The following is a 17,170-nucleotide window of genomic DNA, read 5'->3' as shown; positions in this document are numbered from 1 at the left end:
TGGAACACGAAGGGGGTGTTTCAAGGAGCCCATTCCTTCTCCAGGCCATTTGAGCAGTGAAAAAAAGATGACAGTATATTTTTTTAGTTACATTCCAGGGTATTTGACAGTCCCCTGTAAGATCTAAGCAGTGCCCTGTTTCTTCGCTTTACACAGTCTCTCTGCATCTTGGTTTCTCTTTGCAGCATGGCATGAATGGAATAGAAAGCTTAATCTTCCCCCTACCCTAAAGTCTGAGCAGAAGGAAGAAATTAAAGTTGATTAAATTATCACACAAAAGCTTAAATATATGATCATTAAATACATATTTTGACTTAAAATCGAAAGGGCTAAAATGAGAGAAATTCGGTACCAGAGATTAGGCCAAAGATGTTTTTGCCATAGTTACTTTTTTCAAATTGTGCATTTTTTTTTTTACTATTGATACTGAGAAGGGACTTTTGGTGTCACAAGTACATTTTTGAGGTATTTGTATTTATTTGTAATAATTCTTTGAGTTGAAATCTATATGTAACTGGTTTTGCTAAAATAAAAAGATTTTAATAACTTAAAATATTTAGTGAACCCAGCCAGAGTAAAGACTATAGAATGCCCACAGCTCTATTTCTCAATTTCTGAGCTTTGTCTGACTGGTCTTAACCTTAAGCCTGCTTTGGTATTTTATGTACCTGAATCTCTGGAGTACTGAATGTTGCAATCCATACAAGACATTTATTTAGATAAGGATAGGAATTAACATTTTTATACATTTGTCATATTTCTTCAGAAGTAATACTTCCAGGATATACCATTAAACACAGAAGCACATATTAAATGTAGTTGTCTTTTCTTTACTCTTTATGGACATGCAAATGCTGTCAAAGGCCTATTCCCATTTTGGCCATATGTAGTAACTTCATTTAGTTGAATTACATAATTGAAAACTATGTTGCTTAGAGGTTACATATTGAACTCACAAATCATTTTGTGACAGCCTAAGAACATAAAAAGCTGTACTTATAAAATTGTTTATTGACATTTGTTTCTTTGTAGCTATTATTTACCACCCCTGCCACCAAACAAAAGAACTGTTTTTTGGTTAAAATGTATATGAAAGATGAGTAAAATACTTGGCAATATAACATCATTTACTGAATTCTAATTCTCATTTACACTATGTACTTAACTATCAAAATGTTAAAATGAATTAAAACATTTACCTGGAACTCATTTGTATGAGTTCTTGAATAAAACTTGGGAAGAAAAAAACCCGGAACTACAAAAATGTTAATAAAAAGTAAATAATCACTGGGAATACATTTTATTTTACGCTGGAAAATACTTAACAAAAACTTTTTTAAAGTAACCTCTTCCTGCATTGATTACATTACTTGAGGCAAATAAGGTTAGGCTTTTGCCCATCCGGACTCTTGAGTCCTGATGGGGACCAACGCAATTCATTTGCATTGACTTTCTATTGTAGAGCTTTGGAACCAAGGGAAGGATCCAAACATAGCTTCATTTTATCCAATGAGAAGAGCCGCTTAGTGCCAAACTCTGATTCGTCTATTTCTCTTTGCTTTCATCCAATCGTTAGGCCACTTTAACAGCCAATCAGAGGCCTAGATATCCACCAATCAGAGTACAGGGCCGAAGCACGGCCTTTGTGTCGAGGGATGTCAACGCGTCGGCGAAAGCTTCGGCCAATAGAAAAAGTCGTTGGTATATGCAAATGAATGTCCTATGACGCAGAGACGCAGCGTGAAGCGTGGGTATAAAAGCAGAGGCATTGGGGGGGTTTGGAGCAAAGCGGTTTGGCTCTTCGTTGGAGTGGCGTGTACGCTGTGCTCCTGGACTGCGGCTCTTCTCTGGGCACCGGGAGCGGCGCGACGGACTAAGAAGAGGCCTAAAACATCGGCGTTGAGTAAGCGTTCATGGGTTTACCCGTGACTTGGGGCCGCGGTGGCCGTTGTTGCCGCGGGCCGCGGCCGTTGGGGGCCGAGTGGCGGCTGGTGCGGGCTGCTTGGGCCGCTGGCATTGGGCGTGGGGTCGAAAGGCTTTCCCCCGGGACTTCGTTCCGGAATCGCGTCTCTTCCCGTCTCTCTGGCTGGCAATTCAGAGGTCTCGGTGTCGGGTTCCGGGCAGCGGGGCCCCCGCCCGTCGAGGAGGGGAAGTGACTCCTCCCCGCGCTCCCCCTCCCGGGGGAGGCTGCTGCTACTCGCTGCCTGAGTCATTAGGGGAGGGGGAGGAGGCGGCGGCCTCGGCCATCTGCCGTCGCGAGGTGGGGTGCCGCGCGGAGCCTGCCCCGTCCCCCCCACCCCTACCCCCAGGCCAGCGCCGCGGCCGGGGAATCATGTTCGTCTTTCCTAGGTGAGAGAAAATGGCCCGAACCAAGCAGACTGCTCGCAAATCCACGGGTGGGAAAGCGCCCCGCAAACAGCTGGCCACTAAAGCTGCCAGGAAAAGCGCTCCCTCTACCGGCGGGGTGAAGAAACCCCATCGCTACAGGTAGGCTCGGCCAAGGGAAAACAATGACTCGGCGGGCCTGGTAGTGCGGGACCGGCTCCAGGGAGGGTGCCGGCGCTGTCAGTTAACGTGTCCGTTCACATGTTCTCGGCCAGGCCCGGAACCGTTGCGCTTCGAGAAATACGTCGTTACCAGAAATCGACCGAGCTTCTGATCCGGAAGCTGCCTTTCCAGAGGTTGGTGAGGGAGATAGCCCAGGATTTCAAGACCGACCTGAGGTTTCAGAGTGCCGCCATCGGGGCGCTGCAGGTGAGCTGAGGGCCGCGGGTGGGGGCGGAGGGCTTGAGGCCGGTTTCTCCTCTCTCGGAAGAGAGTTAATCGTGTGGCTCTTGTCCTCAACAGGAGGCCAGCGAAGCGTACCTGGTGGGTTTATTTGAAGATACTAATCTGTGTGCCATCCACGCTAAGAGAGTCACCATCATGCCCAAAGACATCCAGTTGGCTCGCCGGATACGGGGGGAGAGAGCTTAAGTGAAGGCAGTTTTTATGGTGTTTTGTAGTAAATTCTGTAAAATACTTTGGTTTAATTTGTGACTTTTTTTGTAAGAAATTGTTTATAATATGTTGCATTTGTACTTAAGTCATTCCATCTTTCACTCAGGATGAATGCGAAAAGTGACTGTTCACAGACCTCAGTGATGTGAGCACTGTTGCTCAGGAGTGACAAGTTGCTAATATGCAGAAGGGATGGGTGATATTTCTTGCTTCTCATGATGCATGTTTCTGTATGTTAATGACTTGTTGGGTAGCTATTAAGGTACTAGAATTGATAAATGTGTACAGGGTCCTTTTGCAATAAAACTGGTTATGACTTGATCCAAGTGTTTAACAATTGGGGCTGTTAAGTCTGACCATGCATCACTGTGATAGAATGTGGGCTTTTCCAAGGGTGAAGATACAAGTCTTAACCACAGTGTAATAACTTACAGTTTCCTAAAAAAAAAAAAAAAAAGTAAACCTGGCAGCTATAGAATACACTATGTGCATTTATAATAGCTATTTTATATATTGTAGTGTCAACATTTTTAAATTAAATGTTTTACATTCACATGTGGGGAGTCTTGTCATTAAGGTGTGTGTAATTTAGGGTCCAGTTGGTTTTCTCCTAACTAGACTGCACTTGTTTTCATAGTAGTAAAATGCTTTGCAAATAATGCCTTGCAGAAGTCCTCATTCTACCACGTTAACTAACCCTCTAGCTGATAATGCAAACACTATGGGGGGGGGAATTTTATTTATAAGGGCTCTAGAATATAATACAAGTTATTCACACCAGCATCATCTGTTACTAATATTCCAAACTAGTTATAGTTAGTGCAGCTTTTCTTTGTGTTGTGGTTGGTTTCATAAGTAGGTTTGCGTTTTTCCTCTACCAAGAGGAATCCGTGCCCGAGCTCTTTTCCTTGTGGAGTTTGTATTATAATAACCCTTAAGAGTAAACGTGCTGTGGGGAGGGAGGGGCACATCGCTCCAGCTTATTGAACTTCTGCCAGTTAAGATGGCGTCCAGTTAAGTTACATCTGGTATATGGGCCTGGGAAAATCACTTTATAGAGCTGGTCTTCCAAGTGGTTTTTAAATTTATCCTTCTATTGAAGTTTTTTAGGTCAATTATGTATGTTGACTAAATTTACAAATAAACTTGTTTATCCAACAAAGTGTCAAAAACCTAAATTGAATGTACAAACATCCATTCCGTTATCTAGGTGTTTTGTATCCTAAAGGTTGAGTTTAGCTTTTTCTTGGTAGACAAAGGAACTTTAGTTACAAAATAAACATGTAAAGGCCTCTGCTCTAGAAATGCCATGGTTGCCATATTTGCAGTGTCAATGTTTCCCTCTCCATATTGTCGAGTAAATCATTCTGGGTGTGACGTACACCAAGGGGAGTAAATTTCTTTAAAATGCTAGGGCTCAAATTTGGGATCTGTTCCTTGAACTGTTTTTATTGGTCTGTTTATACAGCAAGTTTTTAACAAATCTAGAGATATAAAGCTTACTGGCCTAAGCCACCTTTTCGGTATGAAAGGTTTTCTTGACCATTGAAGGGGAGCAATAAAGCATAGTGTGTCAGTGTTGGCAAGACATACTTTTTTTTTTTTTTTTTTTTAGTAAAGTTTCAAATTTAAGGGGCTTGTTAAGAGGCAGGTTTGGGAGTCAATGAGCCTTATGTGGTGTCAAAGGTGTGGAGTCCAATTTAATAGCAAACTGCTTTGCTAGGAGGTTCTTCATAACCAGCTCTGGAACAACTACCAATGCTGACAACCTCCTCACATTGTGCATCTGAAGGATGTTGAAGCCCTAGACGTTGGTATGTGCTGTGCTGGAGTGTAGCAGTGTCTGAACACAAATGGAAACGTAGTCATGGTGATAAGTCAGTTTGTTGAGTCACCTGTGATAACCCAAGTGGATGACAGTTGAGCCTTCACCCGTAAGTCTGCATCCTGATGCAGAAGGCTCTTGGGTTTTATTGGGCGGGTTAGAATCTGATTAAATAGTGCAACTTGCCCTGATTGAGCACCCTTAACCAAAGGCAAAAGTATTCCTTGGTTCTAGGAAACTGGCCACATAGGATATCCCTGGGTATAGGCGATGGAACAGAGTCTATAAGGAGAAAAGCAAAAGTTGGAGCGGATGAAGGTATCCGGAGCCCTTGAGAATAGACAGTTTTTGAAGTTGAGACTTGTTAATGGTCTTCATTTGAATGATAACCAGTTTCTTTCACAAACAGAATTCCCTCTGGGGAAGTGTCGCAGAAAGCCTGGCCTTCTGACTCACTGGGGGGGGGGGCGGGGGGGGGCGGGGCACGCATTCAGTAATGAAACAGTGCAGACCTCTATCCTTGAGCGGGTATATGTCATTTGCTCAGGACAGTGCCAATCTATGCTTGTTGCACCTGTGTCCTAATAGTGCCTCTCTTCACTCTCAGCTTGGTCCCAATTAGGCCAGACCAGTGTGGGCCAGGTGAGTGGAGGGCTGGAAGTGCCAGGGGTCCTGACAGGGCTCTGGCTCCCAGGCGGTTCTGAACCAAGCCGTCACCCTTGTCCTGGAGCCCCAGCCTGTGTCTTTGGGGAGGTAGCTGAAGGGCCACATGTCTGTGAAACTGGCCAGAAGCCAGGCCCACCCCAAGTGTAGCCCCATTGCCCTCCCTTTGAACTTTTAACTCTTTTCCTCTCTCAAGCAATTACACTGAATGTAATTGTGAACTTCCTGGGCTCATGTTTCTGGGTCTAAAATCTCCCTGCTTCATCCCAGAACTGTGATGTGGACTAAATGACTTAATTCTAAGGGACAAAACAAATTACATACCATTTACAAAACTTAAGGTGGTATAAAAAGTATAGGGAGCCATGCACTTTAAACCCAGCATATTTCCTGAGATCTGTCCTTACAAGATTCACTGAGTCCTGTTACACATCAGAGGGAGGAACAGACCTGGGAGAGGCCAAGAAGGACCACCTCACGCCCCATAGCCAGGCCTCCCACCCACTGCTTCACCCCCAGCCAGGGACCTCTGCTGCCACCTGACTAATACGAGTGAGGAAACAGGCTGTGAGCTGGCAGGACTGGAATTTACTCCCCCACTCACCTCAATCATTCCTCAGCTTTCCGCAACAATGGACTCTACTGGGGCACCCCTACCTGCTCCTTGCAAGCCCTGCCTCTTGCCTGGTGTCAGGTGTTCAGGCTCCGGCCTGTGCAGCAGTTGGAAAGCAGGTCCCTCTGGGTCACCCTCAGGTAGGGAAGCAGAGGGTGGACACAAGCCGGTCAGCTGTCTGCTGTTAGGTCAGCGGGAAACTCGGGATTGCCCTTCAGTTTCTGCAGGACAGGGCCAGCCGGTGTTTGGGGGCAGCAGCCGAGGGCCAGGGATCAGAGCCAGCCTAGCCTGCCACAGAGAAGGGAGAGGTGTGCCTTCTGCAGCTGTCTCACTGACAGTGGTGTGGTCCAATGGGCGTGGAGCCTTGAGCCCCCACCCTGGGCATCCGGTCCCCAACCCTATGGCCTTACCACCACGGGCATTGGTCTAAGCCCACAGCTGAACTGGCTGCACCTTGCCTGGGCCCCATAGTTTGTTCCCTCACCCCGATGGTGGGCTCACCTGCCCCCATGGGCACTCGGGGATGTCACCAGTCTGGGCCACTCCATCCAGCTGGACCCGGCTTCTGGCCAGCAACTTCAGCACAGATGGCCTTCTGGCTACCTTCCGGAGGGCACGGCTAGAGGAAGGAAGGAAGGAGGGACCAGGCTTGCCCAGGCTGCTAATCCAAATCCTGCAGCAGCCCCAGGGAGGAGAAAGCTGAAAGTACCCTCCTGGGCCAGGTGGTTGGCATCCTTTCGCCAGCAGGCCTGGGGAATGAGCAAGGCTGTGGGCCAAGGTGGGCGCAGCTGGGATGGCTTCAGCTTATAAACAGGCTGTGCTGTGAGGAGGGCCAGAGGCCCCTGTCCTCCCTCCTGAGGGTGCCTGCTCCCTGCAGTCCCATTGGCTGCCCAGCAGCCCTGGCAGCTGGGATCCCACGGAGACACCTTTGTCATTCCAAGCAGAGTAATGGGACTTCTATGATGTGCCCCCAGCTGTCCTGGTGTCCTCACCTTAGCACCAACAGTGCCCAGTGTTGGGCAAGAGCCAAGATGTTGGTCAGGCACAACCAAGGGAAACACTTCTTAGCCTTGTTCCCAGAGCAGAGGCGCCCCCGCCACACCTACCCCATTGCTCTTCCCCATGGAGGAAGCACAGTCACCCCCATACCTGGGAAGCAAGGGGAGGGGACTTCAGTGATGCAGTGGCTCTTGGAGGGGCTATATAAGGCCACACATGACCTGGAAAGGGTCACAGAGGGGCATAGTCAGATGCCAGGGTCTGAGGTCCTCTCTCCAGCGGCTGCCAGCTCTTGTTCAGGAAGCTGCAGCTGTGGGAATATACACAGTGGAATGGAGGGTGGGTAGACACCATGGTACCAGTGAAAAGAAGGGCTGTGGAAAAATTAGGCCAGTGGGCTACAGGCTTAGGACAGGTGACCTTTTGCTGAGGGCAGTGTGAGGGACTGCCCATGGAGGTGGTACCTGGGCTCCATTAACCCCTACCCCCTTCCTACTCGCTCTGTTGGACATACTGGGCCCCAGGACCTTTCCCATAAGCTCCTCACTGCCTAGCACTGAGCCAAGAGTGTTAGCCGAGGGGAGAGAATGGGGTGGGGCCCAAGACCCAGGCATCACAAGCCTGGGGCTCCTACTGCAGCCTGAAGACCTCTCCCTCCCCAGCTCCCTGCCTTTGGCCAGTCTCAGTTCTGCCCACCCCTGGTGGCCTGGAGCTCTCTGCCAGTCACAGTGCCCAGTGTGAAATGCAGAAAGAGATGGCCGCAGCCCTGAGCTGTCAGCTGCATCTTGTGTGTCTGGATTTGCTTCTTGGCCATTGACAGGGTGGTCCTCAGCCTAGAGGGCAGGAACTTTGGGGACATGGTTGGGGCACCAAATAAAGACATGGCCTACAGGGGACCCCTCTCAGTAGGGGCATCTGAGGTCGCAGGGATGAGAAGCTCCTGGTGCTCCGAAGGCAAGGTCTGAGTCTTGCCTGCCTGCCTCTGGAGTTGGGCCTGACACATAGCAGAGGCTCCAGACATGTTTGCTGACCAACCCGAATGGCCCTGGCAGGCCCACAGCACAGCTGGCTGGATCTGCTCCTGGCACACATGGCAAAGAATCGATCCAGTTCCCAAGAGCCTTTGGTTACTGGCCTGGCTTCTCAATTGGGAGCCTTCCACGTAGAAAGTGGGGCTCCAGTGGTCTGGGAAAGCTGCCGTCCCTCCTGTCCTGTACTAAGAGGCTGAGGTTTAGATCTTACTTTAGTAAGCAGAGGCTGCAGCAGGTCAGGGTACTCATGGGGACAGGGTGGTGGCTGAGAAAATGGGCTCAGGGTCAGACAGACCCAGGTTCAAGACCCAGCTGTCCCACTTGGGTAACTTCCTTCACACATCTGTGCTTCTTTTGCTCATCTAGAAAATAGGAATAAAAACAGTACCTACCCAATAGGCTTGTAAGGATTTAATTAAATAATCTGTGCAAATTCTGGTGATTTTTAAAATATTTGACAACAGTAGTTAAGGCACTGACCAATCAGCAACCAACTAGCACTGCCCTGCAGGCTGTGTACCAGCCCTGATACCAGGGCTACCACAAGGTCCAGATTAGTAACATCAATACCTAAGAAGCTGTTATCATTAATATTACAGAAAGGCAAAGGGCGCCCAAATCGGAAGATAGGTTAATGCTTACAAAAAGAACCTCCCAGAACGGATGAGAGGGTGAGCCATGTGCTGAGAGCAAACACTGTTAGAGAGCTTGTGGGTAGATATTTGTTTGGGAGAGGTAGTGCCAAGTCCCATAGGGAACCAGGCTGTGATTGCAGTGGAGAAGCCAGAGCTGCATGGAGAGTGCAGAACATCACATGAAGAAAGACAGTCTAGCAGGGAGGGCCCAAGGGCTAAGAATTGGGTGCAGAGCCCTGGCCAGTGTGGCTCAGTTGGTTGGGTAGCGCCCTGTACACCACCAAAAGGTTGCAGCTTGATTCTCGAGTCGGGGGCGTGCAGGAGGCAGCTGATCAATATTTTGCTCTCACATTGATGTTTCTTTCTCTCCCCCTCTCCCTTCCTCTCTCTCTAAAAATCAATAAAAATATTTTGGAGGAAAAAAAAAAGAATTGGGCACAGAGACAGAGACAGACACAGACCCTGGGAGAGAAGAGGTGCCTCATGGTGGGTGAGGTCTCACCATGGCCTGGACAAAGTTGCCTTGTTGACATCTAGGCCTGCAAAGGCTACCAGGCACCCAGCTGGCATGGGTGCTATTTCTACCACTAGACAGTGCAGCCCTGTGGTGGATATTACTGGGAATTCCATCACTAGGCCTCAGTCCTGTGTGATAGCTGGCTCTGGCAGTGCTGATACAAGTGAGCAGAAGACAGGCCTTGGGGTGCAATGTTCCCATTAAAGTGCCACCTCCCCCTAATTCTGTAACATCGGGCCAGGAAATGGGAGGGAGGGTCAAAGGTTAAGGCAGACTTCTCAACAAATTTCGTGTAACATGCTAGATGGGATTAGAAAACTGAGTGTAGAGCCAGGTCTTTGAGCATTAGCTCCCTTGTCTCGGACATGGGCTACTTCCTAAAAATAAACCCTTACTTTCTTTGCTGCAAAAAAAAAACACCCCCCAAAAACACAAAAAAATGAGTGTAAAAACATTTCCAAAATAAAATCAATGCTTCAGAGTCCATCTTGAACAAACGGAAGCTTTACCCTTGTAGATCAAATCCAAGTTCTCCAAGAACAACTGGAACAACACAGAGGACGAAGGTAGGTCAGGTGCAGGTGTTTTCAATCAAAATGAAGCAATGGAAATAAAAAAAAAAAGAGTGTGGGCTTTGCAACAGTCAGGACCCCTTCCTCTCTCTCCCTACTCAGAAAGCTCTTCACTCCTCAGAGCCAGCATTTGTCTCAGTGGCGAGAGTGTCTGCCTCCCAACCAGAGCGTGAGCCAATGCCTCAGGCTTTTATCTGTCTGGCCAGTTGCACGCAGGAGAGTCGACTAATGTCTGTTGAACTAATGGATGACATAATAACAGCAAACATTGATTCTGTGTTTACTAAGTGCTAGGTACTGGGCTGGGCACTCAATAAAGATGATCTCATTAGTTCCTTCTATAACATCTGTTAGAGAGGAATCACCTAGCCTCATTTTACAGATGGGAAACCGGGGGTCAGAGAGGTCCAGTCATCTGCCCGAGATTCCACAATAGCAAGAGAGGAGATACAGGCTCCGGACTGATGGGCCTCAAAGCTGAGATGGGCAAAGGATTCCTGGAGAAGGGGTTGCTTCCCTCACTGCTGCCCAAACAGAGTGGTGCCTCGCTGGGAGGCATGGCTTGTGAGCTGAAATCCATTTCAACCAGCCCCAAGATATACTACACGTAGCTCACCCACTTACAGTGTACAATTCAGTGGTTTCGGTGTATTCACAGACACGTGCACCCATCACCAGTGGACTTGCGAGCATCTGCCTCACCCCAGAGAGAACTCAGTGCCCCTCCCACCTCCCTGAGCCCGCAGCAGCCCCTGCTCGCACCAACAGCCCGACCTACCCTAGCAGCTGCGGCAGGTCGCTCCAGGAGGGGCCGGGCCCGCCGCTGTCCATGGCCACCCTCCTCCAGCCTCCCGTAGCTAGGAGCTGTGACAACGTGTCCACCCTGGGAAAGGAGCCTCTTTCAAGCGACTCCCGGGTCACCACCAAGCTTGGCTTTATCGCCCTTGACACTGAGACCCACTACCAGGGGCTTGTGACTTCTCGCAGCTGCAGGACTCTAGGACCTAGGAGGTCCCCTTGGGACACCCAGGTCGGCTGGCTGGCGGCTGGGTGGCTCCGGCCGTGGGTGGGTGTGGACACAGAGCCAGGGAAGGGCAGCTCAGGCTCCCGGTCCGGCCAACAGCACTCACGCACGCAGGGCCCTACCCACTCAGGGCGCCCACCTGTCCTTCCCGGAGTCCCGCGCTGCCCGCGCCCAGCGCTCCGCCCCCCGCAGGAGGGCCCGGACCCGCGCAGTGGGCGGGGCGAGGCCATGGGGGCGGAGCCAGGGCTGGCCGGCGGGGCGGGGCCAGGGGCGGGGCCAGGGGCGGGGCCAGGGGCGGGGCCAGGGGCGGGGGCCGCGGCAGGGGCCCCGGGGGGGCGGGCGGCGCGGGCGCAGCGGCGAGTGCAGGAACGCACGCCACCCGCCGCGGCCCCGCCCCGAGCATCCCGCGCTGACCCGGCCGCTCCGCGGGGCGGGAGGCCGAGCGTCATGGCTGCTTCGAGACAACCCCAGGTCGGCGCGCTGCTGGCCGAGGCCCGGAGGGCCTTCCGGGAGGAGTTCGGGGCCGAGCCCGAGCTGGCGGTGTCGGCGCCGGGCCGCGTCAACCTCATCGGGGAGCACACGGACTACAACCAGGGCCTCGTGCTGCCCATGGTGAGGGGCTGCGAGGGCACCGAGCCTCTCCCGGGGCCCCGGCCGCCCCGCCGGAGGGCAAGCCTGGGGGGGCGCGGGGAGGCGCCCTGCCCCCCGCGTGCGCTGTGGGTCGGGCCGCGCCGGACCACCTCCAGCCGGGTTTGGGGGACGAGCACGTGGGAGAGACCCTGGGACGGGGCATTTCTCACGTAGGGAGGGAGGAAGCGGCCGTCCGAGGGGAAGCGGGCTGGGCGGGGGTGTGCCCAGGCCTCCGCGCTCAGGCCCGCCCTCTGTGGGCTGCTGATCCTTGCCAGCAGCCTGGGAGCCGCCTCAATGCGGCCCATCCCCGAGTGTTGCACGTGAAAGGAGGTGCCCTGGACCCTGGCCTCCGTGAGGCCTTGCAGACCTTGCAGGAACCAGCCCTGAGCCTCCAACCTGGCCAGTTTACAGAGGGGGAAACAGGCCCAGAGGGGGCTATTGATCTGCTTGGTGGGGCTTCCGCTGGACTCAAGCCTCCCAGCTCTCAGCCAGGGGTTCTTTCAGCTGGGCAAAGTGAGTGGTTACAGCGCACCGGAGGCCACGCCAAAATGGGAAGGCATCAGGTGGAGCTCCTGGTTCTGTTTTCCTTTTGAGCTCTGTCCCCTGTGCCCCACAGCTGGGAGCCCACGCTGAGGGCAGAGTCCAGGTGTGCACTCTACACTGGTTCCGCCCTGAAAACCAGGGAGCAGGACCTCAGCCCCCAAGGCCAGCTCAGCACTCAGGCTCTTCCTGGAGACACGGCCATGCCTTTCCTGTTGAGCCTGGAGGTCACCCTCCTGTCTGTCCCAGGACCCACCTTTCTCCGGTCGTTAGTATTGGAGGGGCCTCATCCATCTGTTAGCTGGCGGAAGCTTTGCATACGCTTTGTCTCTTCTGCCAGGCTCTGGAGTTGGTGACTGTAATGGTGGGCAGCCCCCGAGCAGATGGCCTTGTCTCCCTCCTCACCACCTCTGAGGATGCTGATGAGCCCAGGCGGCTGCAGTTTCCCTTGCCTACAGCCCAGCGGTCACTGGAGCCTGGGACCCCCCGGTGGGCCAACTATGTCAAGGGAGTGATTCAACACTACCCAGGTATGGGACCCAGGCCTGGGTTAAGTTCAGGTACCAAGGGCACCACCTCTCAGCCATAGAACCCATTAGCTCATCTAATCCACTATGGGGTAGGCTTGAAGGGTAGAGCATCCCACTGTACAGATGAAGAAACTGATAACCTGAGAGTGTCCAGAACTTGGCCTGAGTTGCCCATTACATGATTGGAGGAGTCAGGATTCAAACCCTAACCTGTTGGCCTCCAGAGCCCTAAACCAGAAGAACTAGGAAGACTGTATCCCAGGAACCTCAGGGTAGAAGGATGGAGGGCTGTGGGCCCCTTGGCCTAACAGGTTGGTGGCCTTTGACAATTGAGACACATCCGTGGAAGCAGTCAGCAGGCAGTTGCCTCACTTCATACCAAAATACGTGCCCTTCCTGTGTCCAACCTCCCAGACAGCCCAACTCACCATCACCCATTGTTTTCCCTGCAGCTGCCCCCCTCCCTGGCTTCAGTGCAGTGGTGGTCAGCTCAGTGCCCCTGGGGGGTGGGCTGTCCAGCTCAGCAGCCCTGGAAGTGGCCACGTACACCTTCCTGCAGCAGCTCTGCCCAGGTACCTCCTAGAACCCAGCTCCCTACTCAGCCTTCCTTCCCTGAGGTCTCCTGTGTCAGGGCTTCTCTTGCTGTAGCTTTCAGAGGGGGCTGGGGAATCTCCCTGGAGTATTATTGGAACTGCTCCCACCCATCCACCCCTTGTGCCCTTTCCTGGGCCCCATCCTCCTCATCTTACCCTGTGCCACAGACTCAGGGACAATAGCTGCCCGGGCCCAGGTGTGTCAGCGGGCCGAACACAGCTTCGCAGGGGTGCCCTGTGGCATCATGGATCAACTTATCGCTTTGCTGGCGCAGAAGGACCACGCACTGCTCATTGACTGCAGGTTAGGGGCTCCCCTTGTACCCTCCCCCTTCCTGGTGGAGCTTCTGGGCGGAGCATGTCCACTGTGGGCCATGGCAAGCAGATACTTGGCCTTGTCATCTTCCCACTCCAACTCCATCCCAGGTCCCTGGAGACAAGCTTGGTGCCACTGTCAGACCCCAAGCTGGCTGTACTCATCACCAATTCCAACGTCCGCCACTCGCTGGGCTCCAGCGAATACCCTGTGCGGCGGCGCCAGTGTGAAGAAGTGGCCCGGGCTCTGGGCAAGGAGAGCCTTCGGGAGGTGCAGCTGGAGGAGCTGGAGGGTGAGGGCTGGCTGGATGCGCTGTCCTGGAGGTAGCTGGGCAGCCTGGTGGGGCTGCTGGGGCCTCATCTCCAGGACCCCTGCCATGCTCTGCCCACTCCCCAAACACAGTTAACCTAGGGCTGCAACCTCAGCAAGGCTGCTTGAAATCTCAATATCGTTTTTCCTAACGTGAGAATTGTAGACAAGTATAAAGAAGAAAATAATAAGCTATAAGGCCACTACCCAGAGATAGCCACAGTTAGCATTTTAGCGTATTTCCTTTTAGTGTTTTTCTACATCTATGTTTTCTGAGTTGAACATACACAGTATTGTCACCTTCCCCGTCCAGGTATGTGGTAGTTTACTTAACCACTTTCCGAAATCACACCTAACACTGACGAATGTTTTATCCATGCCTTTCTCTGCATTTTCCTGTTGGAATTAGATTCCTAGGAGTCGGATTACAGAGAGAAGATACACTGTGTTTAGGGCTCTGATGCATGTGGCCAGGCAGGTATTTAACAGTTTGAAGGTTATATAAATATTAACTCATTTAATTCTCTAGCAGTTCTGTAGAGCAGACAGAGGAATGCAGTAAGTGGCAGCCCTGGGACTTGGACCAGGCACATTAGCTCCACAAACCCCCATTCTTAACCCCTAGACCATGCTGCTGCTGTTGGGTGTTGTGCCCTCCCTGGCAGTGTGGATGTGCCCATTTCAGGGACACTGACCAGCTCCAAGACACCGTCTTGTCCTCCTTGGTGAACTGTCACAGTCAGACTGGCCCCGCATGCTCTGTGCAGGTGACCTTGGCCGAGATTTTCACACCTGAACACTTTTGCTGCCCCTCCTTTCTACCCCAGCCCTCCTGTACCACTCCTGGGGGGGCTCCGTCTACGTCAGGGGCAGTGCTCCCCTCTGCCTTCTCCAGAGTCCTGCCCGGCGGCCCCCACCCACTCTTACACCTCCCTCCTTCCTGTCCTCTGCCTGGCTCCTCCCCTCCAGCTGTTAAACGGCCATTTTCTTCCCTCCTAACCTGGGTTCTCCTCCTGCGAGTCTTCTTGGAAGAGTACCTAATGCTTGTCGCCCCCATTTTCTCACCTCCACTCATTTCTCCTTCCTCTGAATCTCCCTGCCCTCCCCGTGCCACCTGCCATAACAACTCTCCCAGGGGTTCCCTGCATAACCCTGAGGGTGGCTGTGCCCTCCCCGCAGAGCTGGATCTGTTCCTTCACAGCCCTGTTTCTCTGCCACATCTGCCCAGTCTGCCCCCCGCTCTGTCCTCAGCACCAGCCACCAGCGCTCCTCTAAGGACTCAGATCTGAGCCTGCGGCCCCCCTTTTCTACCTGGGGCCCTGGAGCCTTTACCTGGCCCACCGTGGTACCGATCAAACTTTCTTCCCCACAGGCTTCTCCTGACTCCCCCTGTCATTTCCTCGCTCTTGACACTCCTATTTGAAACTGAGTCACCTCTGAGTCCTCACTGTCCTCCCTCCCACTCTTGTCTCTGACCCTGTCTCTCCTGCACCACCCCGCCATCAGGACCCTCGTTGGTCTCTGTTTAATAGCTGTGGGCTGGGCTCCTGACACGCACCTCTCCCAGCCTGGGTCCTGTGCCCAAGGTGCTCATTTGTCTCCTAGAGCTCAGCTCTGTCCCTCCCCTCCTCCCAGACCCGTGGCACATGCAGGGAATGATGTAGCGAGGTGCCCTGGCACCCACTCGGGGCTGTGGCTTGCCCTTTCCCCTCAGTGTTACCCCGTGGGGCCGCCTGCTGGTTCCTGGTGTGCCCTGTGCCCTTGGCCTGGGCCATTCCCATCCCCACCCCTGGAGCCCCAGCCCTCGGAGGCCCCATGGTTGTCCTGGCGTAGACAGGATTTCTTCCCCCTCCTGCTCTGTCGGGGCCTCTAGAAGGCAGCATTGTGTCCCAGTCACCTTGGAACCACCCAGCCTGGGACTTTAACTGCTGGCTATTGGCATCCACTGTGTGCCAGGCGCCCTGCTGGGAGCTCTGCAGGTGTCATCGCACCTGGTCCCCATGGTGCCCCGAATCAGGCGGGTGTCCCACCACACGCTTGAGGGGAGGCACCGGAAGCTTAGTGACCAGCCCAAGGTTCTGCCTATGGCCTTGTCAAAGCCAGGTCTCCGACCGAAGGCTCCCCTACTGCCCCGGAGCCGTGGCGCCCTGTCACCCAGGTCCGCAGGGACCCTCACCAGTGGGTGGTGGGGTCTGCTGACCCCTTTCCTCTCCAGCTGGCAGAGAGCTGGTGAGCAAGGAGGGCTTCCGGCGGGCACGGCACGTCGTGGGGGAGATCAGGCGCACGGCTCAGGCAGCAGCTGCGCTCAGCCGGGGCGACTACAGAGCTTTCGGCCGCCTCATGGTGGAGAGTCACCACTCCCTCAGGTGAGTCCCCCTGGGCACCAGGCACAGGCCGTCCCCAGGGCCGGGTGGGGCTGGTCCCAGGCCTGCCCCTCCCGCCTCCTCTCTGCAGGGATGACTACGAGGTGAGCTGCCCAGAGCTGGACCAGCTGGTGCAGGCCGCGCTGTCTGCGCCCGGAGTTTATGGCAGCCGCATGACAGGCGGCGGCTTTGGTGGCTGCACCGTGACTTTGCTCGAGGCCTCGGCCGCTTCCCAAGCCATGCAGCACATACAGGTGGGTGGGCGCCAGAGTGGGGGGTGGGGTGGGGGTGGCTGGGACACGCAGGTCCGGGAGCTCAGACCTCCCTGCCCTCCCACAGGCGCAGTACAGAGGCACCGCCACCTTCTACCTCTCCCAGGCGGCCGACGGTGCCAGGGTGCTGCCCTTGTGAGGCGCTCCCAGCGCACGGTGGACCGGGAGTGCAGCGTGCCAGGCAGCAGGCCGGGAGCTCAGTGCCTCTGGCGCCTGCCCTCCATCTGGGTGCTCAATAAACTTGTGCCTTAGCCCTGGCTGGTCTGGCTGAGTGGTTAGAGTGTCAGCCTGGGGACTGAAGGGTCCTGGGTTCAATTCTGGCCAAGGGCACATAACTCAGTTGCACGCTTGATCCTTGGCCCTGGTCAGGGTGCCTGCTGGATGCAACCAATCAATGTCTCTCTCTCACATCGATGTTTCTCTCTCCCTCCCTCTCTCTCTTTCTCCTTTCACTCTCTCTAAAAAGCAATGGGAACAATATCCTCGGGTGAGGATTTAAAAAACCAACCAAACAAAATAAACTTGTGCCTCAGACCACAATATCTGCCTGCCTTTAGAGGTGGGTGTGCGCTTGGGAACTGGAGAAGGGTGGGGGTCAGAACTGCTCCCCTTCCCTGGGCAGGCCCCAGAAGACCGGGCAGGGCAGGCCCAGCGGTAGCAAAATCTTTTATTAAGTGCAGAATAAAGCTGGGTCCTTGTCATGCTGGTCCCAGCTCTTTGGTTACAAATGAGCCTGGG

The 17,170-nt window shown here is 53.5% G+C and overlaps 2 protein-coding genes across 2 annotated transcripts; both read left to right on the top strand.

The window, feature by feature from the left end:
• The first annotated feature begins 1,788 nt into the window (after positions 1-1,788).
• Positions 1,789-3,555, top strand: H3-3B (H3.3 histone B). Its single transcript, XM_016212450.2, has 4 exons — positions 1,789-1,903; positions 2,350-2,487; positions 2,601-2,754; positions 2,848-3,555. The coding sequence occupies exons 2-4, from the start codon at positions 2,360-2,362 to the stop codon at positions 2,974-2,976; spliced, it is 411 nt and encodes a 136-aa protein (XP_016067936.1). The 5' UTR covers positions 1,789-1,903; positions 2,350-2,359; the 3' UTR covers positions 2,977-3,555.
• A 7,710-nt stretch (positions 3,556-11,265) lies between these two features.
• GALK1 (galactokinase 1) lies at positions 11,266-16,689 on the top strand. The gene is made up of 8 exons (XM_087826355.1): positions 11,266-11,491; positions 12,390-12,579; positions 13,032-13,151; positions 13,341-13,476; positions 13,599-13,780; positions 16,013-16,163; positions 16,252-16,414; positions 16,500-16,689. Exons 1-8 carry the CDS (start codon positions 11,327-11,329, stop codon positions 16,569-16,571), a joined length of 1,179 nt encoding a protein of 392 aa, XP_087682481.1. The 5' UTR covers positions 11,266-11,326; the 3' UTR covers positions 16,572-16,689.
• Positions 16,690-17,170: the final 481 nt, after the last annotated feature.

This window comes from Miniopterus natalensis, chromosome 17 (assembly GCF_054644295.1).
Source record: "Miniopterus natalensis isolate mMinNat1 chromosome 17, mMinNat1.hap1, whole genome shotgun sequence".
Lineage (NCBI taxonomy): Eukaryota > Metazoa > Chordata > Mammalia > Chiroptera > Miniopteridae > Miniopterus > Miniopterus natalensis.
The sequence above is the reverse complement of the archived record's forward strand: the minus strand, read 5'-3'. Positions and strand labels throughout refer to the sequence as shown.